Genomic DNA, 27,868 nt, shown 5'->3' with positions numbered 1-27,868 from the left:
GCACAGTACCTCAACAACTGTAGAAATTAGACCTCATTCTATAATATTAAGTGACTAGCTAAAGTGTAGTACTGTGCTATTTAACTTTAAAGTCATATAGTTTTTCCCTGTGTGCTTCTGAAAAATCAAAAATTGTTATCCTACAAGAAAACAATGTTTCCTTAACAGGGAGCAATCAAAATTAACAAGAAAAATTCTTCTTTTATCATGACAGTGTGTGTCTAATAATCCTTCACCTGAACGATGCCTTCCAATTTTTAATTTGGATATTAAAGAGTGGTGTAGGTTCACGGTATGAAGTAACTAAATAAAATAGCCAACTGCAGGCTAACCATTAAAGGCCTCGGTTCATCCAGGCATTTAAGCACTTGCCTAAAAATAAACCTTTAAATATGTGAGTTGACCTAGCAACACATTTAAGCACTTGTTTAAATGTCTTGAAGAATTAGAGTCACGGGGAGCATCACCTGACGGAATTGCCACAGGGCTGTGGTCAGCTGAGCAGGCTTACTGAAGACTGTGCGTCCTTGCACGTAACAACTGAAATCCATAAATAGCGGACGTTAAATACAGAATATGGAACCATTTACCACAGACAGACAAGAAAGCCAAAAAGAAAAGGATCAGTAATCTGCTCAGTTTATGGTTAAAAAAAATACCAACAAAATAAATCCCTGTACAGGAGCCCTCAGAATACTGCAGATACAAAAGCATTTATGCAGTAACAGGCCTTTCCTCTTCCCTTCTCTACCCAGACTTAAATCAAAATAGCAACAATTAAAAAAATGTCATCTTGACACTCTGGCAAGCAATCCAAAGATCACAGGCAAGAAAGAGTGAGCAAAGATACCATCAATCATATACAAGTACAACTGACGCCTCTGGCACTTCTTCAACAGACAAACCTTCTCTTTTGGGGTGTTTACAGATTGTAAATATTATCAGCCAGAACAAAAGCAAAGTCACTTGTCAAACTTTCTAAAGAACTTGACGCTGTGACACATGCAGCTTCACAGCCTTGCCGGTATCACACACCAGCCCACAGGGACCATCTTCGTGTTCCTTTTCGAATATACTACAGTCCTTGTCTGGGTGCCCCAGGCAGGCGCCTGCCTAACCCGCCTTTTCCAAAGGACTTGCAGCCCAGCTGCGAATCCCGGGGTTTCCCAGCCGTTTCTCTCTCGGCATTCCTTTGCAATTTCTTACTGCTGCCCTTCTGCATTTTTCCGCTCCCCTGGCCCATGCTCCCTGAACCTAAACCACAGGGCATTTGGCATTTAACCCCTGCTGCTGTCTGTGCCGGCGGCTGCCCCGGCCCCCAAGCAGCAGCTGCCCCGGCCCTGCTCGTGGATGTGGCGCCAGCCCTGGGACAGCAGACGCTCCGTCCCTCTCGGCCGGCGCTGGAAGGCGTCCCCCAAGGCCGTGCTCCAGCTGCAGCGGCAGCAATCGGCATCGGCGCACCACCCGCTGCAGCGGCCTCTTGAGACAAGCCGTCTACAAGCTGTAAAGCCGCAGCCAAGACCCAGTTATTCATAATATTGCCTTAGCCATTTTAAGTGTGTTCAGCCAGCCAGGAGCCCGTCAAGAGCTGCTATGTGAGAGCCAAGATGTGTTTTTTCCAGCTGCGTCGCCATGCTCTAAGTGAACCATGGACAGTGGATGTGACCTGACCGGCTGCAGCGAGAGGGAGCTCGGAGACAGGGAGCCGTGGGGCCCACAGGGGTGGGCATCCCGCGGTGCTGGGCATCCCGCGGTGCCGGGCATCCCGTGGCAGTGTCCCTTGGCCATTGGCACCAACAGGCTTCCTTGGGTGATGGCCATGGCTGATGGCACGTTGCGGTGTTCTTCCCTCCTCGCCACAGACTGAGGAATCAGCCCTGTAAGTGATAGAGGAGCACACCGAGTCAGGCCTTGAATTACGCTATTTAATATAATAATTGGTGAACTGAAAAATAGAGAAAAGTCTTTGAAGGAGGGAGGAGGATTCATTGGTGCTTTGCTTTCTCTCTCAGGCTGCTAACATCGAGGGATTCAAACCGCAGCACTCTAGGAGGTTTCATCCCGAGCTACCAAAGCAGCCAGGGGATCTGCTGGCCTGCTTTCCCATCTCTAGTGTCTCAAATCTCCAGAGCATTTATTTCCATGACAGGTTGGTGAACATGACGAAACAAATCTGGTAAGTGAGGCTCTAGATTATGCTGTTCCCAGCACTGTGTTGTGGACAGGCAATTTGTTACCTCCTAGCACTCTGAACATAGTAAAATTTTTTTTTAAAAAAAGCAACAAAATTTCACAGTGATTTGTGCAACTGTTGCCACACTAATTTTTCACTTGCTACCTGTGAACAGCAGAGCTCCCAGGTGACTACTGTCAAATCAAAACAAATCGAAATTGGTGCAAACAGTGGTCAATATCAAAAAAGTGGTAAGTGTGGGGAAAATACTGTTATGGTGGAAAGGTATTAAACAGCCTTTTCCACTCCCTGTAATACTGATGGGGGATCCCAAGCAGCTCCCATCCTGCCCAGAAGCCTAGACATGCACAAACACATGCACACAGAGAAACTTTTGCAGACTGCAGAAAAGGGGACATTTAATATTTTTTTTTAGAGCAGAAAGCAAAGAAAGCAAGCCTTTTTTTGTTGGTCTTGCTTACGCTGTTCCTCAGCTTTTCTGTATATCCGTTTGTGCATTCGGTAAGGCAACTGAAGCTACCTCTGTTGTCAATGGAGTAAGAACAAAACCAGACGCTGTAGCCAAGTGAAAAGCTGTACTGAAGCAAAAGGCTGTGTGCACCAGGAGAAGGTATGCTGTTGTCTTGACTTGGTGAAAACAGGTAGGCAGGCAGATAGGCAGATATAACTAAATGTGTGTTTGTGTGTGTACGTGTGTGTGTGTGTGCGCGTGTGCACACGCGTATTTTTCTCTCCACTTGGCTAATGTCTACTCTTACCCACTGCAATACCTAAAATTAATCCAGCCATGTCTGCTCTGTACAGATCAGCAGGCACTTCATCCCAGCTCTTTAAAAAGAATTAAGTCTAACAAGCATTTTAAAATCTTATAACTTGCCAGTACATGGCTAGTCATAAAACAGTCTCATCCATACATATTATCTGAAATTGCTATGGGATGTGTGTGTGAGTACCCATGGGAGCTCGACTTGCCTTTATCTTCTTTATCCTTGGGCCAGTGTTGCCTGTTTCTTGTAGCCCTTTCTGCCTGTATGAATCAGCTTTCACCACGATTTTTAATTTACTGACTCACTGGCAGCATGTTGCAGGAACAACTAGATCGTGGTGTTGTGGTTGAGCTATAACTTCATCAGCAATTTTGTTATTTTTAGTTTAAAATGAAAACCTGAGTCTGTCTGGTTTTACTTCCCATCTTATTGAAAGTGACTCTTAAATGGTGTTCACTGATTATTTTTACCTGCAATAAATGTATTCTAATTATTTCTAAATCTGTGTTGGTTCTTACCGGCAGTGATGGAGTTTAATAGCAAAATCAATGCACTCTTTGTGCACACCTCCCTCTAGCGGATGCAAAGCCCCAGTAAATGAGCAATATACAGCAAGGCAATCTCTCTAGAGAGATGCAAATACTAAAAATAACTAATAAAGAAGGAATGGTGTCCAGCTGCTTTTGTAACATCATCTCTATCTGCCCAGAAAAAGTAATGGAGATCTAGTGAAATGCTAAAATTACATGAAACAGGAGACTGAATTAAGAGTAATTGAGAAGAAATTCTTACTGTATTCATAAACATGTATCTCATTCCTGTGCAGGGACTTCTAACAATATAGTCCTGAAGATTTATCTTGTGAACCTTGTGAAAGGGGGTGGTTTGAAGAGAGAAATACGTCATATATTATGTCTCAAAAAGCTGTGCTCCTTGAGATGCCCACTGTGAATTTTTCAGCTGAGAGGTTTGAATTGGTCTCACTGCTATGTGACGGAGGTAGGGAACACTCTGATGTCCCAGCATCAGTCTTAATAAAAGACACATGCAGTCTAAATGAGAATGGTTTTACTAAAGGGTACATGCATTTAATTTGACATAATTGCACCAGCTCAGTTCCCCATCTGCAAAGAGGGTGGTATAAAAATGTGAAGTGTGCACATGAACTAGGAGAGTACAGCTGTGTCCAGCATGGATTTACTGGAGGAGTTTCCAAAGACCATGGCCCGAACATTAGGACTGATGCGTGCTTGGTCGCTTGATGCCTGGGAACTGTGCCGGAGCCTTTATAGGTTCCCCTTCCTTTGCCGCTCTGTTGCTCCCTGCTGTGACTGAGAGCCATGGCTCAGTGACACAGGCACTGGTGTTGCGCTGCTTTGGGGGTGGCGCAGTTTTCCCCTAAGCACCACAGCACGGGAACTTGCCAACTCAGATTGGTACTGCCTGCTGGTGCCCGTTCATCCACTGCCATTTTGGGAAGCTGATGGTAGGAGGTAGCTTCGTAGGAGGAGGGCACAAGAGAAAAGGTATCTGCACAAGTATAGTGGCTTTTATATGCACAGTTATGCTGTGCAACTGGTAAAGCTTTCCTGACTTGCCAAACCCTGAGAGTCTCTTTGCTTCAGAAGTTGCTTATTCCCTTCTGTATCACTATCTGTCAGAGAGCAGAGAAAGGATGACGTCACTGCTGACTGGTTCCTTTTCAGACTGGAAGAGAGCATAGGTGAATAAAAAAAAAAACTTGGCTGGCTTGGCCTCAGCCAAGCTAGCAGAGCCCCTAGCAAAGAGCAGAGCCCTCTCCCAGCACCAGAGGCAGCCTGGGGACAAGGGAGATGGGAACCGGCTGCACTTCCACACTCCTCAGTTCAGGCTGGAGCTGCTCAAACCAGCACGGCCCGAGATAACTTGTCAGACACCGCTCCCAAGGGGAGAGAGCAGGAGCCCAAGCGGCTCCCTGCGGCCCCGGCTGCCCTGGAGAGGCACAGGCGACTGCTGGGCCTCACGGGGCTCGCAAGGAGCTCCTGCTCCCACCAGGCTGCCTCGGCATCCCAAGCCGAGCAAAGGACCTTGGCCTTTGATCTTTTTACCGTTCCAATGAAGAAGTTAAACAGGACTTCTCAGTAATGGGCAGCAGGGAAAAGGGTTGTCTTTGCCAAGAGTCTTTTCACATTACCTTTGCAAAATACAGATGCAGGCTCCCTCTAGTGGCACCTTTGTTTCAATGAGACAATGCAGAGAAACTTATGCAAACTTTATTCTTTTAATTAGCATATGAATGCAACACGGAAACAATTTTGGGGGCGCAATTACGAAGGCCAAGAGTTCCAGGAACCCGTAAAGACGCTGTGGCCACTGGGTGAGGCCCAGAGCAACAACTGTACAGGCCACCTTCCTGGCGGGAAGCACTTACAGCCTCCCTCGCGTGTGCGCGTAAGGAGCGGCTCTCCAGTACCGCAAAGTCTTCGCTTCGCTCCCCAGAGGAGGACTCGCAGCTCCCGCCCCGCCGCCCCGGGCTGCACTGGCCCTGCCACAACATGGCGCCCCGGCGCGCACAGCGCAGCGCCAGGAGCAGGAGAGGGCAGCGGACGTGACGTATGCGCGAGACACCCGCCCCGCCGGCGGCCGGCTCCGGAGACCCAGCTCCACTTCCGGTGCGCAGCAAGGCAAGTCGCCGGGCGCGACCGCTCTGTTAGAAAGTCTCTACTGCCGCGGCGGACTTGGCCTGCGTTGCGGGTGAGCGGGGTCCCCGGGCTGCTCCGGGGAGCGGGGGGAGGGGGAGGGCTCCGCCGTGGGGGTCGGCCGCGCTCTGGCAGTGGCGCCGCGGCTCTGCGCGCCGGCCCCCGGCAGCGCCGCGGCCCTGGGGGGCGCCTGCCGCCCTGACTGCACCGGTATCGGCCCGGGGGGAGGTGGTGGGCGTGAGGCGCCGCCAACGGTCGCGCGCCGGGCCGGGCCGGGCCGGGCCGCCCGGGCCTTTGCCTTGTCCCGCCGTCGTCTCTGCCTGTGCCGCTCTTGTAAACGACTATACTGTTGATTTTGCCTCGTAGGAAATCGGCTCCGTGTAGAAACAGGGGCTGTGTTGTGCTTTTCTTCTTCCTTGGAGTGCCTCTAGGTACCTATGTTAAACTTAATGCTTTTTTCTTTTTCTTTTTCTTTTTTTAAAGTTTTCTAAGCTGCCCCGGGACAGTCATGACTAGATGGGCTCGTAAAAGTGCTGCTCACAGCGAAAAAGCGCTGAATGCAACACCTTGGGAAGAAATGGTGAATGGATCCTCTAGGGATACAGCAAAGGGTAAAGAGAAGAACAACTCCAATCCTCTTTCTTTAAAGAAAGAGCAAGAGAAGAAGAAAAAGAAGAATAAAAGGAAAAAAGACTATCTGAATGAAGATGTTAATGGATTTATGGAATACTTAAAACAGGCTTCACAGGCTGCGCATAAGGGGGAGGTGGTAGAAGCAGACAGCACTGAGGTGAGGGAAGAAGTAGCACTAGCCTTGAAGAAGGACAGGCGTCGGGAGGGAAGAAGACTGAAGAGGCAAGAAGCAAAGAAAAATGCCATGGTGAGTTTTCTTTTGGGCTACGTGTAGTTTTCTATCCATAGCTTCTTAAAAACTAGGAAATAAAGCTCATTGTGAAAAATGCACTTTCCATATTGTCTGTTGAAAGCATTGGGAGATTATGTAAGGAGATGAAGTCCCTTATCTGCTAGAAGCAGACCATGTACTACTTAATGTTTTGAGTTAATAAAGTGAATTTAAGTATCTCAGCTTTAAAACAAATAGTGAATTTCAACTTAAGCTTTAATGTAAAGGATGGCTCTTCTGGCTGCTCTCTTCTGGCTGCACTTGAAGCGATGCCCAAACCCTTCTTGTTGCCTAGGTGGATCTAATTCAGGGTATCTCCGTATATAATTCATCTGCACAATATTCCTGTGTACCTTTGTACCTACTTTCTTGCTGTTCTGAGGCTTCTTTCTGCAGTATCCTCTGCTTGAGAATTGGAATGAGTTTTTTAGCTAACTGACACTGTGTAAAAGCAGCTACCTGTATAACTTGCTGTACATGAACAATAGTGAAGAGAGTCTACAAATTTATCTGAGCTATGGAAGTTTTTGCTTATAAATAAGTTATAGGACTGGTGCAACATTGCTTGTATTTGCTTTTAGCACTTAATTGCAGTAGTACTTAAAGGACTTTGGGAACTGTGCTGTAATTGGAGTCAAGTAACACCATTCAGCTAGGGAACTCAGTTATAGATGAGTGGATGCCCAATATGAAATTTCTATCTGTGCTGGAAAGGAAAGGAAAAAAATACCTGTAATAGTGTGGTTTAGTGACTTAGACCACCAGCAGCTGTTTTGTGACGTGCTGCACTGTCTCTTTTGTCTAACTACTTAATGTACTTTCTCCATGAGAGAAAATCCCTGGGATATTTCTGCCTTCTAAAAAGCCCGAAGGCCTTAATATACTAGGAGTTTCTTATCTGTGAGGGCCATCCATGAAATCTTACTATTTAAAGTTGCTTTTCACATTAAAATTACTTCACTTCTCAACACTAGAGATATGTGTCTGCTAATGCCCTCAAGGTCTCAGCCAAAAAGGAATAATGGTCTAGTGAAAACCTGCTCGATGTAAGTGCTGTTTAGATATTAGGAGTAAGTTAATTCTTTAGTAATGCCATATATGAAGTGTTGTGTTCTGTTTTGTGAACTGATTGTGAAAATGTATTTAACTTAATTTTTATTTTCAAAGGTGTGTTTCCACTGTAGAGAACCTGGCCATGGGATTGCTGATTGCCCAGCTGTACTTGAAAGTCAAGATATGGGTACAGGAATCTGTTACCGATGTGGATCCACAGAACATGAAATCACCAAATGCAAAGCAAAAATAGATCCAGCTGTTGGTAAGATTCAGAAATTTTTATTTCCCAAAATGTTTTGTCTGGGTTTTCTGACTACTGAAATACAGGCTTTGTTTTTTAGTAAGTTAACTGTTCTGGAGATGTAAGTTGACATGTTTCAAGGAATACATGACTATAACAATGACTATTACAGTGTATGGCAAGTTAGTATAATTATAGCATATTCTCGGGGGGAAGTTGTGACTTTACAAAGTTTTTAATACACATCATAAACTGTATGGGATTTTACAGGGGCATTTCCATATGCAAAATGTTTTATCTGTGGTGAGATGGGGCATCTGTCAAGGTCGTGTCCAGATAATCCCAAAGGATTATATGCTGAAGGTGAGTGTAACAATTTATTGCAACAGAAACACTTATTTTACACTTATCTAATGAAGAATAAAGGAACAGGTCCATGTACAGTACTGGAAGTGAAAGAGGGATCCTACTAAAAAGAATTTCCCAGTATCTTTTACTGTAGATAAAAGTAGATGGCAGTTCTGGGTAATCCAATATTAATCTTCATTACCTAAAAATTTCTATTTGAATTGTAAGCTTAAACAAGCAGCTCACATTCAAAGTATGTGAACTTACTTGTCCTTGCAATTTCAAGAAGGGCACAAAGTGTGGCTAACTAGATTTTACATGTTACAGTGGGGAAGGGCAGTACAAACTTGGGGTCTTACAAACTGAAAAAGGTGATTTTATAACACCATTAAATTGGAAGAATAATCAATTTAGAGACGTTGCACTTCTTTAAAGGTTTGGATCATGAGTAGAATTCATATTTCAGTACCTCTGTTTGGATTACCTACATATCAGTAGCTTCTATTAATTTCAAGTTATTTTGAATGATTGTATTTCAGCAGAATTCAGCTGCTTTTCTCAAAAAGAGAGCTTCAAACAAATGTGAAGTATTCAGTACATGGTGATTGAAACTTGTAGTATTTGGTGCTTTACAGAGCACTGTGGTTAGTAAAGGCTCTGTCTGAGACAAAGACACTGGTACAGAGGAAGCTCTATGTGCAGGCTCCTAAAGCTGGCTGCTTATCTGCCCCAATGTCATATTATTGTACCTAGGAATATAGACCTATCTAAAGGGACAATTATTTATCTTGATTTCTGCTAATCTTGGTATGTGGTATGTGTACAGAATTTATTGCTACAAAAAAGTAAAGCAAGACTTTACAACATACAAATAGGAGTAAAACAAATTTCCCCCGGATAAATTAAAACGTTCTCTTTTCAAAGGTGGCTGCTGCAAACTTTGTGGCTCTGTGGAGCATTTCAGGAAAGACTGTCCAGAAAATCAGAACTCAGGTGAGATGCAAGGGAATGATGCACAATGGGGTTTGAATGCTCAGCTGAGTAATTTGCATTTACTATTCTGTCTGACTTTGGTCAGGAAAAAAGAGGTCTGAGAAGTGTGCTTTAAAATAGCAAAGATAACTTTCCTTTGGGAATGCATACATATAGTAAGGTGGTGGAGGGTAAATAAGTTGCTATGCAAAACTTGAACTTCACATTAAAAAAAAGCTAGCCTGTGTGTTTCTGAAGATAGTATGAGCTAGTGTGCATTTGTTAGCCAGTATTTTTACTGCTGTTCACAACTTATAAAACTGGTTGCTTCTTTTGATGATGATTTATTTGGAAAGTGATGGAACTGAGAATAATACCAGTTGCAATGTGGTAGTGGCGGCTGGGAAAAGCTTCATGTGGTAGGCAAGTATTGCTCAAGACAGAGGTGAGGGAAGAGGAGACTAGAGATTTGTCCTACCCTAATGCATCTAGGACAGGGTGATGGAAAGAGTAATGTATTTAATGTAGTTGTCAATAGAGAAAGGAAGAAACTTTTTTGCAGTAACCAAAATAATCAATCAATTAGTCCTATGTCAGGCTGATAGGAAAGATCCACCAGCTAAGGGTAAGCTGCTTGTTTACATGTTCTTCTGTTACCTGTGTGTGTGGAAAAATACTTCATAAATTTGCCTGGCTGATTAAGCTCAGTTCTCTGAATAAAACATACGGTTTTACATGAGCCCTAGCTTCAAGTAATGCCTATTATAGAAGGTGATTTGTTCAAAAAAGCTGCTTCCATTGTTCACTGATTATTCTGGATGAAATATGTACTTTTTTTTTCCTCCCACTTACGTCTCAGTTTGCACTGAATTCAGCAGCACTTGTTACACGTGATAACACTTCTTTGTAAAGCGTCGATTTGTAAAAGGGTGATGTGGTTTGCAGATCACTATTATGGACTAAGGACTTTTTTTTTTCTTCCCTGTATGTCATTGCTTTCAGAGAGGAGAAATCTGTACTTGCATCCACATAAATACTTACTCTATATAGCTTTAATATAAAAAATTTAAAACTGCTAAGGATGGCAAACCACAGAACAAGAATTTGAAGAATGATGCTGGTACTGAAGTGATGAAACAGTTGTTTTTGGGTTTGTTTTGTTTTTTTCCCCTTACTTCCTTTGTATAGCTTAGAACTTTTGGATTAATAATATGCCATAAACCTCTATAGAATTTATATATGCATCTGTCACCTAACTAAATATTTCTTATGCTTTAGCCATTGTATGTATCTTATCCTATATCTAGGATATCTCAATTGTTGTGTTACAGAGCATTTGCAACATTCTAGATGTATACTGGTTTCCTTGTTTAGAACAAGTGAGATTGAGTCTTAACTGGTGTGACAAGAGTTTCTGATACGAAAAGGCAACAGCTGCTCTTTAAAATTTTCCCGGATCTCCTTGGCCATGGTAGATTGTTGGGCAGTGCCCACTTAAATGACTGCTGAGACTTGAAAGCCCTATCAGGGAATCTGCGAATTTTTTAGGAACCAAAGTCAAACAGTAAGATTTGAAATATTTCAAACTACCCAGGAGTAAATCAGAATGTGCCCAATTTGGAGTGACTGCAGCAGTACCACTCTGTAAATGGATTACAAGGAGGCTTGGGTGAAGTGGAGCCCATTCCAGAGTAAACACAGAAGCCAGACATTACTAATGAAAACACTGTTTATATTGACTTTTGCAGGAGGAGGGCAGAGGAAAGAACAGAAGAGGGAATCTGACATTCTGAATAGCTATTTTGACCTACGTGTGCACTACTGTTGTGGTTTTTGAGTGCTTTTATGCCTCTTGAATACCAGCTTGCCTGGTCTTAATTGTTACTCAGTTTCTTTGGAGCGCTTTATTTTCCATCTGTTTATGCCATTTCTTCATGGGTAACCTGATGAACTTGTTAGTAGGGGTATTCTGGTTTCTTTAGACATTAGGTTAAGAATTTAAGCTTTTTGGTTTTGTATACTGCATCGTGATGATGGCCTTTAGTCTTGATTTCCGCTGTGTGTGGTCTTAGCAAGTGTTTCTGTAAAGTTTTCTGTTTGAAGACTTAAGGGATTTTTAGTGGTGTCCGTTAGAGTGGGTGTGTGCTTCCATGTTCAGAACCTGTGGGTGACCTTGCTGGATTTCTGCAGGCCATGTTTATGGCAAACCACCATTGTGTGATTAATACTTTTTTAAAGTTGAAAGCTGTACAGATGTGGTAGGAAAAAGAAAATATTTGTAGGAAACAGTATTGCTCAAAGTTGGACCAGCTAATATCACTGGAAAGGAGTCTTCAGTTGATAATTCTGTTTAGCTAAATGAAGACCAGATTTGGTATGTGAGGAGGCAGGGAAGCAACCCTTACGTAGCTTGCTCCCTCACATTGGAGGGTGCAATTGTTGTACTTGCTTAGTCCTACCTCTGCACTGTAAAAGATGTGACAGGCCTATGAGCCAGAGGTTAGCAGTCAAGGCTTTTCTGAATTACTGGTGTGCCTGTGTATAACAGTTAATAGAAACTAGCAAATGCCAATCTGTAAAGGCAAGTCCTTTGTGTAGGCGAGGTAAGAAAATGCAAGTCATTCTTCTATCTGGGAACAGAGGTCTAAATTATATGTTAAGTGGAACTGGAATCTTTTTTTTTTTTTTTCCCCTCCCTTTTTGGAAAGGTCTACATCCATAATGAAGACTGACAGCTGCAGTTTAACTTCCCAGGGGACATCTTTCTTACATCTTATTGATGTTTCAAAACTAATAGTGATAGTTAAAAATAATTGCTAAGATACCATTGGTAAGAATTGTAATACTCTTTGAAATCAGTTTGCATTGTGCAAAGCACTTTTAAGTAGACTAGGTGAAGATAACTGGTAGCCAGCAAAGATGTTTGGGCACTAAAGTTTATCATTTCTTGGGTTAGCTTGGGAATTACTTGGGTTGCTTTAATCTACAGATGTTAATCCACATAAACAATGATTTATCCATTTTATATTCTTGGTATGATTTGATTTGTTGCCCTCAAAATTAAATTGCGATTCAGAAAAGAAACACAGCCTGGTTGATAACCACCGCATAGGTGGTGATTTTATTAGGAGAGGTGTGTTAACTGGTCTGATTAGTATTTAAACAGCAAAAGAATGGTGTTGATTGATATGGAAGGGTGTAAGTGGAGATGTGTAAATTTTGCTCTGTTGTGCCTCTTCAAGCTTAGTTTCTTCATCTATATAATTCAGAGGAATTATATTATTTGTTCTTCCTTTATATTCAGAGATGCTTGAAATACTCTGAAATCTTCACAGTCTGAGTTATTAGGAGTTATGTAAGAGTTTCTTTTACATACTCTTTGCATGTCTCTTTGGAGAGTCAAACAGGGAAAAAACACATAGTAGTGATTTCTGAACCTTGAAAAGCTGGGGAAGATAGTGAGTTTGCAAAACACAAATTAAAAAAAAAAAAGTCTTCTAAGGAGAGTTAGCTTCAGAGCTAGAGCTAAACAGGTACATCTCTGGTGAACTACTGTCAGGCCCTAATAGGTCAGACCTCCCTCAAACTAGGAAGTTTTATATGACAGTAGTCCTTAGCCTTTCCATAACTCTGTGTCTTTTATTCTACAGATCATGTTACCGTTGGGCGATGGGCCAGTGGAATGAGTGCAGATTATGAAGAAATTATAGAAACACCAAAGCTGCAAAAAACAAAAGTGAAAGAACATAAAATTGTTAATTTTTGAAGATCTCTTGGGCACCAAACTGCAGTAACTTTGCATTGCTTCACTTCAGAGTAGTGACCGCTCAGGGTGGATTGCTGGATCCAGTAAATTGACCAGACTGCTGCTGCTAAATTTTCTTCTGTGTCTCTAATTTTTCCACTTTGATTCCAAAACTCACTCAGCTTACTGAAAAGCTGGGAGCAACAGATACGCAGCAAGCAGGTATTTTGTTTTTGTATATTTATGCAGAAATACAGCTTTCCCTCTGAATTGTGCTCCTTCTCACTACTGGCCCTCCAAACAGGGAAATCAGATTCTTCTTAAAACAGGGATCTGCTTACAGTAAACAAACAGGATATGTGCAGCTTATCACAGGGGTTTATGACGGTGGATTTAGGTGGACAGTAGTGTTGCTTTAGAGTACTGCTTGCATATTGGAGATGAAGGCAATCATGCTGATTTTCTTAAAAGTCTTTTTACATTTCTGTGAAAGGGATCTTGGATATTTCCTAGACACTGCTGTTGGGTTCTAGGTTTTTTTTTTTTTTTCTTTTCCCTTCTGCTTTTAGAAAGGATTTCTTGCTCTTGACCTGTAAGCTTGAGCAGTTTGGTATCAAAGTTATCAGATAAAGCTGATATACAGGCTGTCATACAGACTGTATGACTTTTGCTTTTGTCGAGAGAGCTTGGGGGTAAAATTCCTGCCCTTCATGATATGTCAGCTCAGTACATGAGCTGATTAATTGCAGTTATATACCTTGAGTCAGTTGAGTATTTGCTCACTAAGAGGAGCACAAGCATGCCCTTCCTCTGATAACCAGTGAAACACAGCTGAAAATAGTTGGAGAGCAAGTGAGCTGTTTGGTTGTTTCTCCTCCTTTCTTTAGGGAAAGAGCTCAAAAATCTTGTTCTTCAGTATTCCTATCCCTTTGTGGGGGGTTGGGAGTAAACTTTGCTTTGTACTACCCATACACATCTGCTTAATGGCAGATTTATTTATTTTTAAATGGAGACTGCAGACTGTATTTGAAAAACTAATTAAATATTACCAAAATAAGTCAAGCCAACTCAAAATGAAGTTCCTGCAATAGCTGTCCAAATACTGTAGTAATTGAGGCAATGTAGCCATGAGTGATAGTCTCTTATTTGTGTCTGATCATTTCAGAATGGATTTTCTTAAACAAAGGACACTGTTACTAGAGAAGTGCACCTATGCTAACCTCACTTGCTGCGTTTCAGCCTGAATGGCATCTTGGCACAACACTGACCAGCACTGGTAGGTGCTGTTTGTTTAGGATATCTGTACAGTGCTTCTCTGTGCTGTGTAGACATGTGCCACGTACCTGAGAAATCAAGCTTTTTAGTGTTGCATTGCTGATGTGGTTGCCATGGGACAAATATGGCACTTCTGTGCCCCCCAAAATCTTAAATGTGTGCCTTCTAAAAATTCACCTTGCCTGACCCAAAAACAAGCAACAGTACTTGATGGAAAGCACACAGTGATAAAGCTATTGCTTGAACAGAATTCATTTATCCTTTCAATGAAAGTGTTGTGTGTCCATAAGGTGGCCTTGCTGAGAACACGGAAGTAATACCAGATAGTAAACTGAGTTCAGGACTGGGTTTTGAGAGGCTTAGGAACAGGCACAGAAGCTACAGGTTTGGAATGCAAAGAACAAATACAGGAATTCAATTGTCTAATACTTTTTGTATTTGTACTTTTTAAAAATAAAATGCTGATAAATACAAAAATACAAAAAACCCTCTTAGTTTAGGTTTCCTGGCTCTGCTCTGGATACAGAGACACCGAAGTTGCCTAAGCTAGGATATGTATATTCTGTTTATAATAATTGGAGCACACATTTAAATGGAGGGGAGGGGACTGGATATGGATGAAATCAAGGATTAATTGCAGAGCTTTAATTCAACTGTTAGATTAAAGTTCAAAGTAATAGCACTTTTAATGTGAATGCATCTTTTGCAACAGCCCTGAATCCTAGCTTAAAAGATGTTTCCATTGATATTATATAAATACCTATATTCAAAAAAAAAAAATCTCCTCCTGTAAGAGGACCACTGTCTTTTCAGATTACTTCCTGTGTTTAAAAACTCCCTGATGTTGTAATGTGTTCTTTTACCTGGAGCTTTTCACGTGAAACCATGCACTTTGAATTGTGTAGTGGTACCAAACACTTCCCAGATACGGGGGCAGTGTGGTGTGCAAACTGTGGTTTCAGCGAGCAGCCTGCAACCTGGTGCAGGCCGATGGTTCTGAGTAATACATGGTTGCACTGCTGCAAGCTGAGGCAAAAATGTCCCTTTTACTGGTAAGTTACATGGTGTACTTCATGTATCTTGGAGGAGAAAAAGAAAATTCACTGTTTACCCTCCCACAGCTGATCACTGTGACTTCCAGTTGTCTAAAGGGACAGTGCCAAAAGTAGGCCCTCCCTTCAGCATGGGGTTGCAGTTCTCCTTGTAGTGCTCTTCTGGAGCTGGGTACGACAGCCGTCAGTTTCATACCTGTTGCTTTGCTCCATCTTGCATTCTACAACGCTTGTCAAGCTCCTGCAGCTAACTACTGTTCTGCTGCTGCCTTGCAAAAACCACATGATGTTCAGTATCAGAGGAACAGCTGTTTCAGGTAATCACAACACATGTGCTTGCATGGGCTGGGTAAGTCTAAGCCTCCTTCTTATTCCTGTTCTCTGCTTCAGTGATTGCTGAGGAAAAGGATGTACTGAAAAGGTTTGCACTGCACTCTGTATAACATCAGTGAAGAACTTTACAAGTTAACAGCCTCCACTTCAGTGTTAGAGAGAACTATTTGTTAAATGCACCCACTAATAAATATTCTCTTTAAGTGCCTGCACAAAGGTATGTGTCGCTACAAGAAGGCTATTTGAAAAGCTATTGTAAAAGGTGCTGCATATAAAGGTATGCTTGTACCTGCATGCAAATTCAAAAGTTAGACAAATAATTAGAATTCAAGGAAAACCTTGTGCTAGCAGAAGCCTCCTGAATTGCCTTATCTTAGACGTTGGCTAGCATTTGTTGTAGAGTCTATGTAGAAAAGCTACTTACCCATACATCTGTAGCTGCATTCACAAAAGAGGTCTAATGCCTACATGTCAGGGTCAGAGGGCTGAAGCTGCAGGCTGGAATTAGGCACCTGTGGTTTCCCAGTGATCTCAGTATTCTGCTGATGCATGTCTCCCAGCCTAGAGCTCTTCCTTTTCAGAAACAGAAAATGCCATCTGAGAGCAGCCAGATTTAGTTGGTAGTGGGAGGTCATGGGATGTTCAGCACAAAGAACACTATCCCGTCAGCCTTGCATTTCTCCCAGGCACCTCCCCTTACCACTGTATATAACAGCGTCAGTAACTGGTCTGATGATGATGATCAAGCAGCCCAGATTGAACAGGGTTAGTGTGCATTGGTCCTCTATCCCCAACACCAAAGGAGGGCACGCTATTATGGTGGAAGATTAGAAATACATAGGATGCAAGGACAGAAACCAGGCCACCTATCTCAAAAATGCTATATTTAAAAAAAATAAAAAACAAAACAAACACCATCACCTAGATAGCCCTTGTGGTAGCCCAAAACCTAACTTCAGTGTGTAAGTAACTCTAAAAGGCAGGTTATGAACAGATGTGCTGCACAGGAAGTCACTCAGCTGATGATAGGGAATGCTTGGCACAGGCTGAGGTTGGGCACTTCCTTGAAGCTTTGTGCATGTATTCAGAGCTGAACATTAGGTGTCTCTGTTCACTAAAACTTGGGACCATAGAGACCTACCTGTCCCTTGGGTGCACCTGTCTGCCACCATCTGCATGCAACAAGGGTTAAAGCACCCTGAGTGGGAGCAAGAGCCGAGTTCCTGGCCTGCTGCAGCAGCCCGGACCTGCAGCTGTTACAGGCCAGGACTGTTCCTATACTACCAGCCGAGCTGGCAGGAGGAGCTCAGCAGTGTTTCTGCTTTGGCAGGGCTGCAGTCCTCCCTGCCTACTTAGGTAGTGTTTTATGCATATGATGAAAACCACGCCATGCTCCACAGTTAGGACCTAGACCCAACATCTTCCCTTCAGAGCCAAACATCAGGGTCTGGCTTGCTTGCTTTTTGGCACGGGCAAATATAGCCTTGTGTTGTATGGTCTGCAGTGGCCAGTCTTCGCTAGGAGCCAGAGAAGACAGGCCCTGATTTCACTAATGCTTTGCTTCAATGCAATGCTGTACCAAAGCTAAATTAGTCTTGCTGAGAGGCCAGGTGACTCATCGTGCTAATACACCTAGATGGCTTCCAGGACACAGTTGGTGTCTTTTCTACTGCACTTGGTAAACAAGTCATGTGCAAAATTGAGGTATACTAGAACCTGTAAATCATTAGCAGAGCTCTGATTCAGTTCCAGGCTAAATTAAAGATCTATTTGTTTTAATGGGAACTGAATCAGACCCCTAGAGCTCTGGCTGTATTACTGAGGGGACCATAGTAAGATGACTGCCACAGTTCCTATGCTCCGATTCTTTCAATTCCCCCAGCCCCCTGCCCTGCAATTCGTGTTGTGATCTAACTACTGACAATCTTACCTGTTTTTTTTTAAATAGGGCACTTTTGAGCAAAAACAAAACAGCAGAAAACAAAATCGATGCACCACAGTAAAACCTCTGAAATCTTTTCAGCTGTGCGTGAATGTATCCAAAGTTACTACTATTCTATATTCACTCAATGCTAGCACAGCATTCTTGCACAGAACTTGCCAGCATTTACTTATTTATAGGAGAACTTTTATAGGAGGCCAACTCCCCTGACATCACTACAGGACAGTCTGGAACCAAGTCTGAAGCCCTTCCAGAGAGATTTGTTGTAGAAATTATGATGGATTTGTAACCTGAGAAACAATGATTTATTGGAAGTCATAGATAAAATAACAAACATTACCAGGTAAGGAATAAAGTGCTATTACTATTTTTCATTTGTTTTTCTCTGTGTGTAAAGCATTAGTTTCATAACACAGACAGTGGTAAAACTGCTTCCACCTTGCCTAGTTATTTATACCTGTAGAGAATGACTCTGAGGTGAGACTAAGAACTTTCACTTTCTGTAGTCTAATATACTTACATAATGCCTGTGCAAGGTCCTGAGCAGCCTGGCCAGAGCACTGGTAAGTTGTGTAGCTGCACCAGTTCTTTGTTAACTTAAATCAGTAACTACCTCTCCGTCTAACCACTGACTGGATTTCATTATGTTCAATATGTTATAGTGGTGACATAGTCTCATGATATACAGACCTACTGGGCCAAAGTCTGCCTCTTGTTATACAAAATAAATTAGTGCAATTAAGAGCAGAATCTGTCTCTCATCTTTTTAAAATTAAAAATTTCAATTTAGAGCCTAAGGCCAAATCTTAAATCAACAGGAAGTGCAGGTGCTAGATATTCTGAAGCTCACACTGAAAATCAGCTCCATGACCCAAAGTAACTAGCCTGTAGAACAATGATTAGCACGTACACAGGAACTCAAACCAGTACTGCTTGATAATCTCAGAAACAAATTTCTGAAGAGGGCTCTAGACTTCAGTACTTGCTGCCTTCCAGCTCCAAGAACTTGATACAAGCCAAAGCAGTGTCTTCAATGGATTTTGATGAGCCAGTGAGATTTGCAGCTAAGTGAGGCAGAACACCTGATGTCACTTGATTGAAGTAACACACCTGTTAAAACAAAAATAAATAAAACTAAAAACCATACAGATGGCAACAGTTAGCCATTTTTTGCAGCATCTAGTATCAAAATATTTTTGGATGAGAATAAAAGACTATGAAACTGGAGGAAAGTAGCAGCAGAAAGGGCATGACTTTTTTTACAGTACTTTAGTGATCTTAGTGTCCTCACTACTGCCACGTCCTCAAGCATGTAGGTAATTGCATACAGCAGAGCAGCAAAAAACATCAAGTCTACATGTGCTTTACAAACAAAGATGTTGCCTGTAGAAAGAATCGCAGCCGCTGGGAGTTGCTGAGTATTTTCAGAAGTATATTTTCTTAAATGAAAAGGTTACAACTTACCATTGGAAAAGAACACAGAAGGGAGGAATGCTAATTTGTCCAGGGATGGGATTCTGCTTGCATAATTTTTGACACATAAAAGTTAAGCATTTAGTCTGAACTAATCCCTTGGGCTTTCTCTGTAGTCAGTGAAGAGACACAGGCACCACCAGAGACCAGTTTAACGCACACCTTTTAGAAGCATTATTTAGGATTGAATGAACTACTCTGTGGAGGTGCCTGACTCTCTCCAGTATCTAGTTCAGTCATCATCTCTAACTTGCAGATGGCCAAAGTTGGGCAAGATAAATTCCACCTTGTGGGACACAGAATGTCTTAATAACCACACTGAAGTCTGGGGAAACTGACTCATTTCTTCCACTGTATTACTGTTTTCTGCACCCGGGTGTCAGCTCAAATGAGAGAGTATGCATGGGTAGTACCACGGGAAAGGAGACACTGCTGAGACCTGCCGAGCTACTCACCGTACAGGAGCTGCTGCTGTCACTATAGATCTGGAATCCAGCGCAAAGGATTTCACTTCTGCAGTACTCTGAAGAAGGTGGCATAGATGTCAGGGTAACCGACTTCACAGCTACTATGTAGGGTTCACTGCAGGGCAAGCGCAAGAATCAAACACCTCTTCAACAAGATGTCAAAAAAAAATACACTTGAAGGACTAGAACTACAGAATGTGCAATTTCTTTTCTTTGAAATACATGAATAGCTATACTAAAGATGTCATTTTCATATGAAGGCAAACAAACTCCTGTATGTTTAAAGACATAACTACTCTCATAAAGCTTTTATCACTGACTGCAATCAGGGAAAACCCTGTGGAAAGCCAGAGAACGATCACCCTCGTACAGCAGCTTCCCTAATGCTGCTGAGCAGGCATGGCCCTGGCTGACATAATGGGCTGGAGTCAAGCTGTAAGCTATGATATTAGTACCCCAAAGGGACATGGAGTAGTGCACAGAATTAAAAAGGGCCAGAGGAAGGTGTTAGTGAAGATAAAGTACATGGGAAGGCAAAGGGAGACAGCAGATTTTGTGTTCTGCGCTTGTTTAGCTGCACCATCCCCTTTATTTATCTGCTCTCCATGAACCAGGTCTACAGACTTGGGGCCTAGGAGCAACCCTTACTAAGAAGCCTTAGTGGATGGTCTCAGCAAAGGTAGACACAATCCAGTTCTCAGAGGTGGGAAAAAAGCAAGCCCAGTGCAGAATACTACCTAAGACCAGTGTTCTGTTAATAGGCTGAAGTCTGAAAACGCGAAGAGTAAGAGAAAAGAAAGGAAGAAAAGAGAGTAAAAGCACAAGGTAGACCAAATGGTCCTATTTATCCCTATTTCATTATGCAAGAACAAACTGATATCTAAAGAAAAAGTAAAAATCAATATATGTTAAACTGATCAAGGAACTTTTTAAACCAAATTCAGTGGTGAAATTTACTGACACAATAAATATATCACACTGAGGTTTCAAGAAAGGCCAAGCATTCCCTTGAATAAGAAAACATCCAGAATTACATTAAATGGGATTAAAAAGTAATTAAACTCCCAATCACGTGCACACTGACAGTCTCTCCCTGTCTAGGACATGTATTTTTTTCAAAATTGCCAGTTTGAAGACACACTGGCCTATTTTTATCCTGATGATAGACCAATCCTGAAGAGTCACTATCAAAGAAGCAATACTGGACTATGATACAAATACGTAATGCTCTTAATTCACTTCATCACATATTCACATCACAAAGCAAATCTGTTTTTGTAGATTCAGGCATCAACATCATGTAACATAAAATCACTTCCTAATCCAACTTCCAAGGAATAAAATAACATCTTTGCCACCCAAGAACAAGCCACAGGCCCAAGATAAAGGTCAACACTAATCAAAACCATGGCTCCAAAGTGCTTACAGTTAAGCTTGAAACTGCATACTCACCTGGGCTTACAGGGTTGCCTGCGAGACACAAGAACCACAAAGTCTTTGGGTTTATGGCCACTCACGGATGGAGATGTAACGTAATAAATTCTCTCATCTTCATGCACAGCTTGTAGGACCTCACAAGTTCTGCAAATGTATTTGACACGCTCATGCAGTACCTGACACGTGCAATGGCTTCTCTTACAAAAACAGTACGAAATTCCATCCTAACATTAAGCCCACAGCTTTTCTTTATGTTGAAGCGGTGAGCAAGAGAGTGGAACAGAGTGAAAGACTGAGCTTTTCTGCAATGCTTCATCTGACACCACCTCTCCGTCCCACAAAACTTTTAAAAAGGGCTGCAAGGTGTTGGAGCCAACTACTAATAGCATGTCCTTTGCCTACTGTCCGTTCCTGTTTGGAATGACATTAGCCTGCCTACAATACTTGCCAAATGTCCAAATTTGTCTATATCTGACATAGGAAAGACAGCTAGAAAATGTTTGTTCAAATGGTGGAAATATTGTTTTCTTCATCTTAAGCATCTTCGCTAAATTTTATTCAAAGTTGTATTCTGCTCTGTTCAGGAAGGGCCAAGTGGGCAGCACATGCTCTTTTGCTCTGTTGGAGGCAGTGGCTGCTGCCTCTTAGTTTTCACTACAAAAAGCATAACTCAGAATTTCCTTTTACGCTGGCCATAATTGATTTAATTTCAGCTTCTAGTGTCTCAGCAACAAGCATTGCTAAGTTGAAATGCTATTTTGACCAGTTAACTGGGCTTCATGTTAGTCATAAGAAAGCTAGATATGGAAAGGCAATGTAACATTTCTTCAGACTCCTTTTTTTATAAGCCTTAAACTCAGCAGAGCCTGTACATTTTCAGATTACCTTAAGCTTTCATTTACTCTCACCCTCTTTCAGGATGCAGTGATTAACTGACAAAGATTCTCCTTAAAGAGACTATTTACCTGGGCAAATTTGTATCACCTCAATCAAATTTATATCAACTCTCTCTAGTCATTAATCTACACCATATAAAGCAAATTAAAAGCTATCTTTAACAGCAATTCTAAAATCCATTCCAACTCAAGTACACTTTATAAGATGTTAATTTTCTTAAAAAGTGAATATCGAAGATCCCCATTTCTTGATTTCTCACTTTGGGATGCTGATGCTCAGCTCTATCACACAAAGGACACAAACAGGAAGGAGTCCAAGCTCTGCCTTATTTTTTACACAGAGCATTGACAATATATCTAGCACAAGTTATATATAACCTACTCAAGTTAACCCTTTTAATGTATGTATGTTTAGGCAAGAAATTTTTTTCATTTAATACAGGGTATTAAAATGGTTGCAGTTCTCTCTTTTGACAGTCCAGGGCAACCTTATTTTTAAAGCAGGTTTAGGAGAGATTAGATTTTATTGTTAAGGGAAAAACCCATCCACACTTTGACTAATGAATCTTTAATGTCAACTTCTTACAGCAATTTCTTCTTAATTAGGTAGAAAAGTGTCAACATCTCAAAAACATTTGTATCAGAAAGGTTAGTTGTCAGTGGATTCAAACAGTCTTAAAGAAAAGGTAAGTTCTTCTTACAAGTAATGTTTGTCCCATTGTTGGCAGTGTGTGAAGTCAGACAGAAGGGAGAAAGCTAGATCTGATGGTATCTTCACTTGCATTTCTACTTTGAGTGACAAGACATCACCCTCCTCATAAGTCCATATTTTTATCTGAAATAAATGAACAGCATATTAAAAACAAAGAATGATGACTATAAATATTTTAGCATTTATAAGTGTTACACATTTATGGCTTAGGCAGATTTTCTCAAGAGTACATGCAAAACTACATCTGACAGATGAAATTCAGATGAGTATTCAAGATTAGTTTTACATTAAAATACAGCACAATGGAAAATCAAATACACCAGTAATATTGTGAGATCACATGGTTTTAATTGCACATGGTGAGGTTAGCTGAGCTCCACTCAGTTCATGAGTGGAGACAAACAAGTCTGAAAGGCCAGTATGACCTCTTTCTCATTCCACGCGCATATGCTCTGTAAATACCTTTCATACTGCAGATGTCTCAGAAAGATTTGAGAGTTATTTCAGTGTATTTTTCTTCTGTCTGGAAAGCCAAGACCATGTAGAAGGCATCACTTTCATAAACAATAGCAGATCCATTTAGGAATTAAGTAAATGCCTCTTCTCAGCCCTGCTATAGAAAGTCTTATGAAGGCCTCAGTCCACTGACTCTAAAAAGTAAGAGGAAAATCTGACCACCTCTTGCATTGCTTTTTGTAAGTCTGGCAGCAGTGACTGGTGACAAGAGATTAGACTTTAAACCTAGGTAGGTGCTTGTCCAGAATCCTACCCTTTTATAACCTGACCCTCAAGCAGGTGAAGTTACAGAAATACAGGAATGCAAGGGAAGGTAAAAGTACAACTTTTAGAAAGGAAAGGAGGAAATTTTTCTAAGGTGGGCTTATCTGAAATGATGGTTACTTGAAAGTTTGCAGAAATTTAGGATTTCCGAGCAGAATCCACTGCATGTGGCAGTGGTGAGTGGGAAGGAGCTGGAGTGAGGCCACACAGGATGAGACGAATGTCCCTGCAGTGTCTGTGAGGCAGTACAGACTCAAGCACAACAAAACCAAACCAACCAACTGCCGTCCCTACCACCAGGATTTTGGAACATACCCAGTAGTGCTGGGCACTGCAGGCTTTGGGAGCTTAACTAGAGACTTCCAAAGGAGACCAGATTTTTTGTTTTTTTAAAAGTACTAGCAAAGGTTTAAGAGGGATGATTTTAGATGACTTGTGGATTACCTCTCTGAACTACTCCCCCAAGCTATACAGTCCAGTAGCTTGTGTTTAAAAGATACAAAGATGTTGGAATAGGCACATAATAGAATTTCATTCTTTTAACTCCCTTTGTCCTTGCAAATCAGTCACACATTGGCCTATGCTCTCTCTCCCTAAAACGGGTGAACATTTCTCTTTCCAAAATATCTCCCCCCTCCCCCCATCTTTATTGTTTAATAAATTTAATAAAAGTCTTTATTGTTAATGGTGCTCTGTTTCACAATGGGCTGAAAAGTTGTTTCAAAAATACATTTCTACCTCTATTGTCAGAGATTTCAATAAACTTACACTGCTGAACTGTCCCATGCTTGCAAAATCTTGTCCTGATTATTTGGGCTATACTTCTAGCCTTTGGTCTCAACCCCACAACAGAGAACTCAAAAGAGAGAACCTGTACATAACACAGTACACACAATTCTGGCAAGAAAAGGGCTTGACATGTTTCATAAATCTTGTATAATGAAGAAAGATGGGCAGAAGAGAGCACTTAGAATTAATGGACTCAAATTTTAGTCTGATGTGCTAATTTGCTTCTCACATCCTAAAAAGATTTAACCAATTTTCATTTCCAAGTTATACGAGATTCATGAGCATCATCATCTTGTTGCTCTTTTTTGCTTTATCAAAAATTAATCATCTTTTGGTTTACTGAGCACGTATGCAACAACGTAGATTTTGAATGTATATATATTTTCATGTTTTAGAACAAGAAAAAAAAATATTCATATTCCAGCATACATCTTGCTGAAGTGAAGATTTTGGGAAAACAAACCAGTTAAGCTCTCCAGAAACCAGACACAGGATGCATAGATCAATATTCCAAACAATCACACAGAAGTGTTCTTTTAAGAGTCTAGCAGGCTCAGAAATCACAAAATGAAGTAGGAAATGCAGCTGTTACAACATCTACTATGTGAACACAGGCAAAGGTAGGTGATTTATTACATAGGCCTGCAAGTCTCATAGCTCTAATTCAAAGAGCTCATAGTGCCACTTTCTACCTTCAAAACAGCTCAATCAGCTTGGGGTCATTCTGATTCCAGAGAAAAGGGCACAAATCCTCTGCATATGGAGAAGCACATGCTGCTTTGTAAACTCTACATACTAGAATATTTCATCCCAAAATAATGCTCAGTCTAATGTCTTTGACAATCTCCTTTCCCACAGGATGGCTGCCTTCAGGCAGCACACTGACAAGTGCTGCTTTGTTCTTTCATCCTCTCCCCAATAAACCATTTCATGGATACTGAAAAGTTTTGTTTCAGTGGAGATGCTGCTATACATTCGTATCAGAGAAGGCAAAGTAGTTGTTCTGTGCCTTCACCACTGAATACCCTAAATATAAGGATCAAGACCTTGTACATGACCCAGTCTGCAGTGAGACAACAGCTGTGCAGAGAAGAGAGGACAGGTATGAGGTGTGGTGGCCTGGAAGGCCAAGGAAACTGCCAGGGAAACATGATGTAATGTAGTAGATAAGTTTCCTAAGGGACATTTCTTTGTGCCCTTGCTTACTATACTTCAGTAGGGGTGACAAAAATGAGTGTGAACCAGTGAAAAGTGAGACAGATCAACGTTTACCAAGGCGGTAAGTTCCATTAAGTGGAGCTGTCCGAGAGCATTCCTTGGGGCTGCATCTATACCAGCATTTAGTGACCCAAACACGTGTAAATTTGGCTGGAGGTGCTGGACAGGTAAAGCCACAGGAGACATACTGCTCCTTTCTGTCCATAAACAGAAACTCCACTCTGTCCAAGACTGGTTTCACTCTCATTTTCTTTGCCAAAGAGCAAGTTTCATCTATCTAGTGAGTTAACTGGGTGATAATCACACAGTCTCATATGGCAAGGGACAGGTGTACCCTCTGCCTGCTGCTGACATCTGCACTGCGGATCACTGCGTGCATCCTTCCAGGAAGAAAAGTAGTACACTACCCTGGATTCCTGCCATTTCTTTAAGAAATAGCTAACAACTGACAATGTCAGATTGTGCAGAAAGGTCCAGCAGATTAGGAATGGATGGCTACTCTCCACCTGCTAACAGCATCAGCGTGATTTGTATCCTACGTCCTGCCTGAATGGAGATTTGCTGGATTTAAGATACCCATTTAAATTAGATAAACTAGTGCAGCTGGGAACACCCGCTCAAGATCTTCTAGCAGATAAGAACTGAGTGGCTTAGAGCCAGGCCTTATATGAATACTGTTTTAAGATATTCAGAAGCGGGGGGAAAGTATCAAACTCCACTAATGCAAGAAGGTAGCTGGTGGCTTGCTGAGAGAGAGAAAACACATGATGCTGTCTAGAAAGCCTTTGAGAACATGAATGTTTTTCTTGAATGAGGTGATTTCTTCACAACATTTGGTGCTGGTTCCATTAGAGGCTTCAAGCACTAAAGATTGAGAAAGAAATTTGGATTGGGGCAGTTCCAGTGGAAGTAGAAAAGAAGTTTGACATGGACAATGATAAAGCCTTGGCAGAAGCTTGAAGATAACATTCAATGTTGCTGACTGTTCCTGACTGTTTAAGCTTTCTTTTCCCACCATGAGGGCTCTCTGTCATTTATTTGGAACAGGATGACAGGAAGCAAGACAATCTGGAAGGACAAGGCACAGGAAAGAGCTAGGAAAGGGCCCACTGGCTGATACTATACTTGTTAATGTACAGACTACCCAGCTCCTTGTCCATCTAGATTCTTGTATCCAGCAGAAAACAGCATCAATGAGAATAGGGGTTGAGCTGAAGACTGACAGTCAAGAAAGAAAGAAGGCAGGCACAAGTGTTCACTGAAAGCAATTAAGCAGTGGAACAACCTCCTCATGGAACCGACAGATGTGCCATCATCAGAATTCCTTATGAATTCAGGTCTTTTCTGTTTATGTGCTCTAACTTAAGTAGTTTATTGACTAGATGCAAGACTCAGTAGGCGAAGTTTTGTAGCCTCAGATATGCAGATCAGACTAAAAGATCTTAAGTCTCTTCCAGTTCCCCTAAAGTCTCTGAATCTCTGTTATCTTAATCTGCCAACCACTAAATAAATTTCAGAACCCAAAGCTTAACAGATTTCTCTTTAAAGTTTGGAAAACATGCACTGTAACTAGGTTAAAATTGATTTTTCTCAACTGTTAAAATTTTCTTGCTACTGTTTTTCGTAACAGCATCTGCATATCTTAAAACTGCTTCATGTATGATTTCTCAGGGATTTTGAGCTTGTAACATTGGTCCATGAACAAAGAGGTGTTTTGCTTGCAGGCTTTTGGAAAGGGAAAATATGCATACAAAAAAAAAAAAAAAAAGAGTCAAGTGGTCTTCTGAGAAGATAGAGGCTGAAAAAGATAGCATATGAATGGCTTGTATCCACTTAAAACTATCACAAGATAACGTGTACTGCTGATAAAGACAGTACATTGCAGACTGCCACACACATTTTGTTTATCACAGTGACATGAGACGCCCAACAGATCTCACTGCCTAGGCAGAGATGTCTAAGTTTGGAGTTTCAATGGAATCAATCTGGCAAAAAGTCAGAAGCACTTCAATTTTGCCAAAGCTTCCACAGAAATGAGGCACGGTTTTGCCTGTTTGCGTTTTACACCGTCCTGTGTAGTTGCTCAACAAGCCCAGCTGAAGAGTTGCTGGGATCCCCGGCCTCCTGGGGTGCTACCTTCTACCAGCCACTCAGAACTGTCTCTGAGGGTCTCCATGACTTCCAGTCTGCATAACGCTTTACAGCCTTTCAGGGAAATTCTAGGAGTTTTGCTTTTCAGTCCTAGCCACAATAAACCAAACATTACCAAGACAATTAATTTATTTACAGATGTAAAATGTTGCTTTTCTCCACCCACCTCTTATGGTGAAACATAACTAAAGTGGCAATGCAGCTATTCCATAATTCTGCACTTACATCATCCAGTGTACTGGTTATTTCCCATCCAGGTTTTGCTGCCAGGTGCGTCAGCGTGGCTATATTGCTGTAACTCAAATACACCTGAAATGTAAGAAATATTGCTGAAACAAAGGGGTAAAGGTACATTTTACTAAACATTCCAGAAATGAGATGCTCTTTTTCTATCATTACCGTTGAATCCCAAATAAATGTGTATTTTCCCATAAGTAT

The 27,868-nt window shown here is 41.6% G+C and overlaps 2 protein-coding genes across 3 annotated transcripts in view; one reads left to right on the top strand and one right to left on the bottom strand.

Annotated features, from left to right (window-relative positions):
- Nucleotides 1-5,542: 5,542 nt before the first annotated feature.
- On the top strand, nt 5,543-13,972 carry LOC135323490 (zinc finger CCHC domain-containing protein 9-like). Of its 2 annotated transcripts, none has more exons than XM_064502691.1 (6): nt 5,543-5,694; nt 6,123-6,519; nt 7,711-7,861; nt 8,111-8,203; nt 9,113-9,181; nt 12,811-13,972. In XM_064502691.1, the coding sequence occupies exons 2-6, from the start codon at nt 6,148-6,150 to the stop codon at nt 12,924-12,926; spliced, it is 801 nt and encodes a 266-aa protein (XP_064358761.1). In that variant the 5' UTR covers nt 5,543-5,694; nt 6,123-6,147; the 3' UTR covers nt 12,927-13,972. The 2 variants fall into 2 exon arrangements, with proteins under 2 accessions (XP_064358761.1, XP_064358762.1); XM_064502692.1 differs by lacking the exon at nt 5,543-5,694 and adding an exon at nt 5,731-5,849.
- Nucleotides 13,973-18,119: 4,147 nt separating this feature from the next.
- LOC135325120 (acetyl-coenzyme A thioesterase-like) overlaps nt 18,120-27,868 on the bottom strand; it is a 31,545-nt gene continuing 21,796 nt past the window's right edge. The window contains exons 11-15 of the mRNA XM_064502690.1: nt 27,656-27,739; nt 22,482-22,615; nt 20,900-21,028; nt 19,436-19,562; nt 18,120-18,617 (exon numbers count right to left, since the gene is read on the bottom strand). Of these exons, the coding sequence (XP_064358760.1) occupies nt 18,483-18,617; nt 19,436-19,562; nt 20,900-21,028; nt 22,482-22,615; nt 27,656-27,739 (609 nt within the window). The 3' untranslated portion in view covers nt 18,120-18,482. The remainder of the gene's footprint in view (nt 18,618-19,435; nt 19,563-20,899; nt 21,029-22,481; nt 22,616-27,655; nt 27,740-27,868) is intronic.

This window comes from Dromaius novaehollandiae, chromosome Z, assembly GCF_036370855.1.
Source record: "Dromaius novaehollandiae isolate bDroNov1 chromosome Z, bDroNov1.hap1, whole genome shotgun sequence".
Classification (NCBI taxonomy): domain Eukaryota; kingdom Metazoa; phylum Chordata; class Aves; order Casuariiformes; family Dromaiidae; genus Dromaius; species Dromaius novaehollandiae.
This window is presented reverse-complemented; position numbering and strand designations above follow the sequence as displayed.

Excerpts from the sequence above, each read along its gene's own strand:
- LOC135323490 (XM_064502691.1), top strand. The coding sequence starts at position 6,148 with ATGACTAGATGGGCTCGTAAAAGTGCTGCTCACAGCGAAAAAGCGCTG. Across the intron at positions 7,862-8,110 it reads AAAAATAGATCCAGCTGTTG|GGGCATTTCCATATGCAAAA; the intron begins GTAAGATTCAGA and ends GGGATTTTACAG. Across the intron at positions 9,182-12,810 it reads TCCAGAAAATCAGAACTCAG|ATCATGTTACCGTTGGGCGA; the intron begins GTGAGATGCAAG and ends TTTATTCTACAG.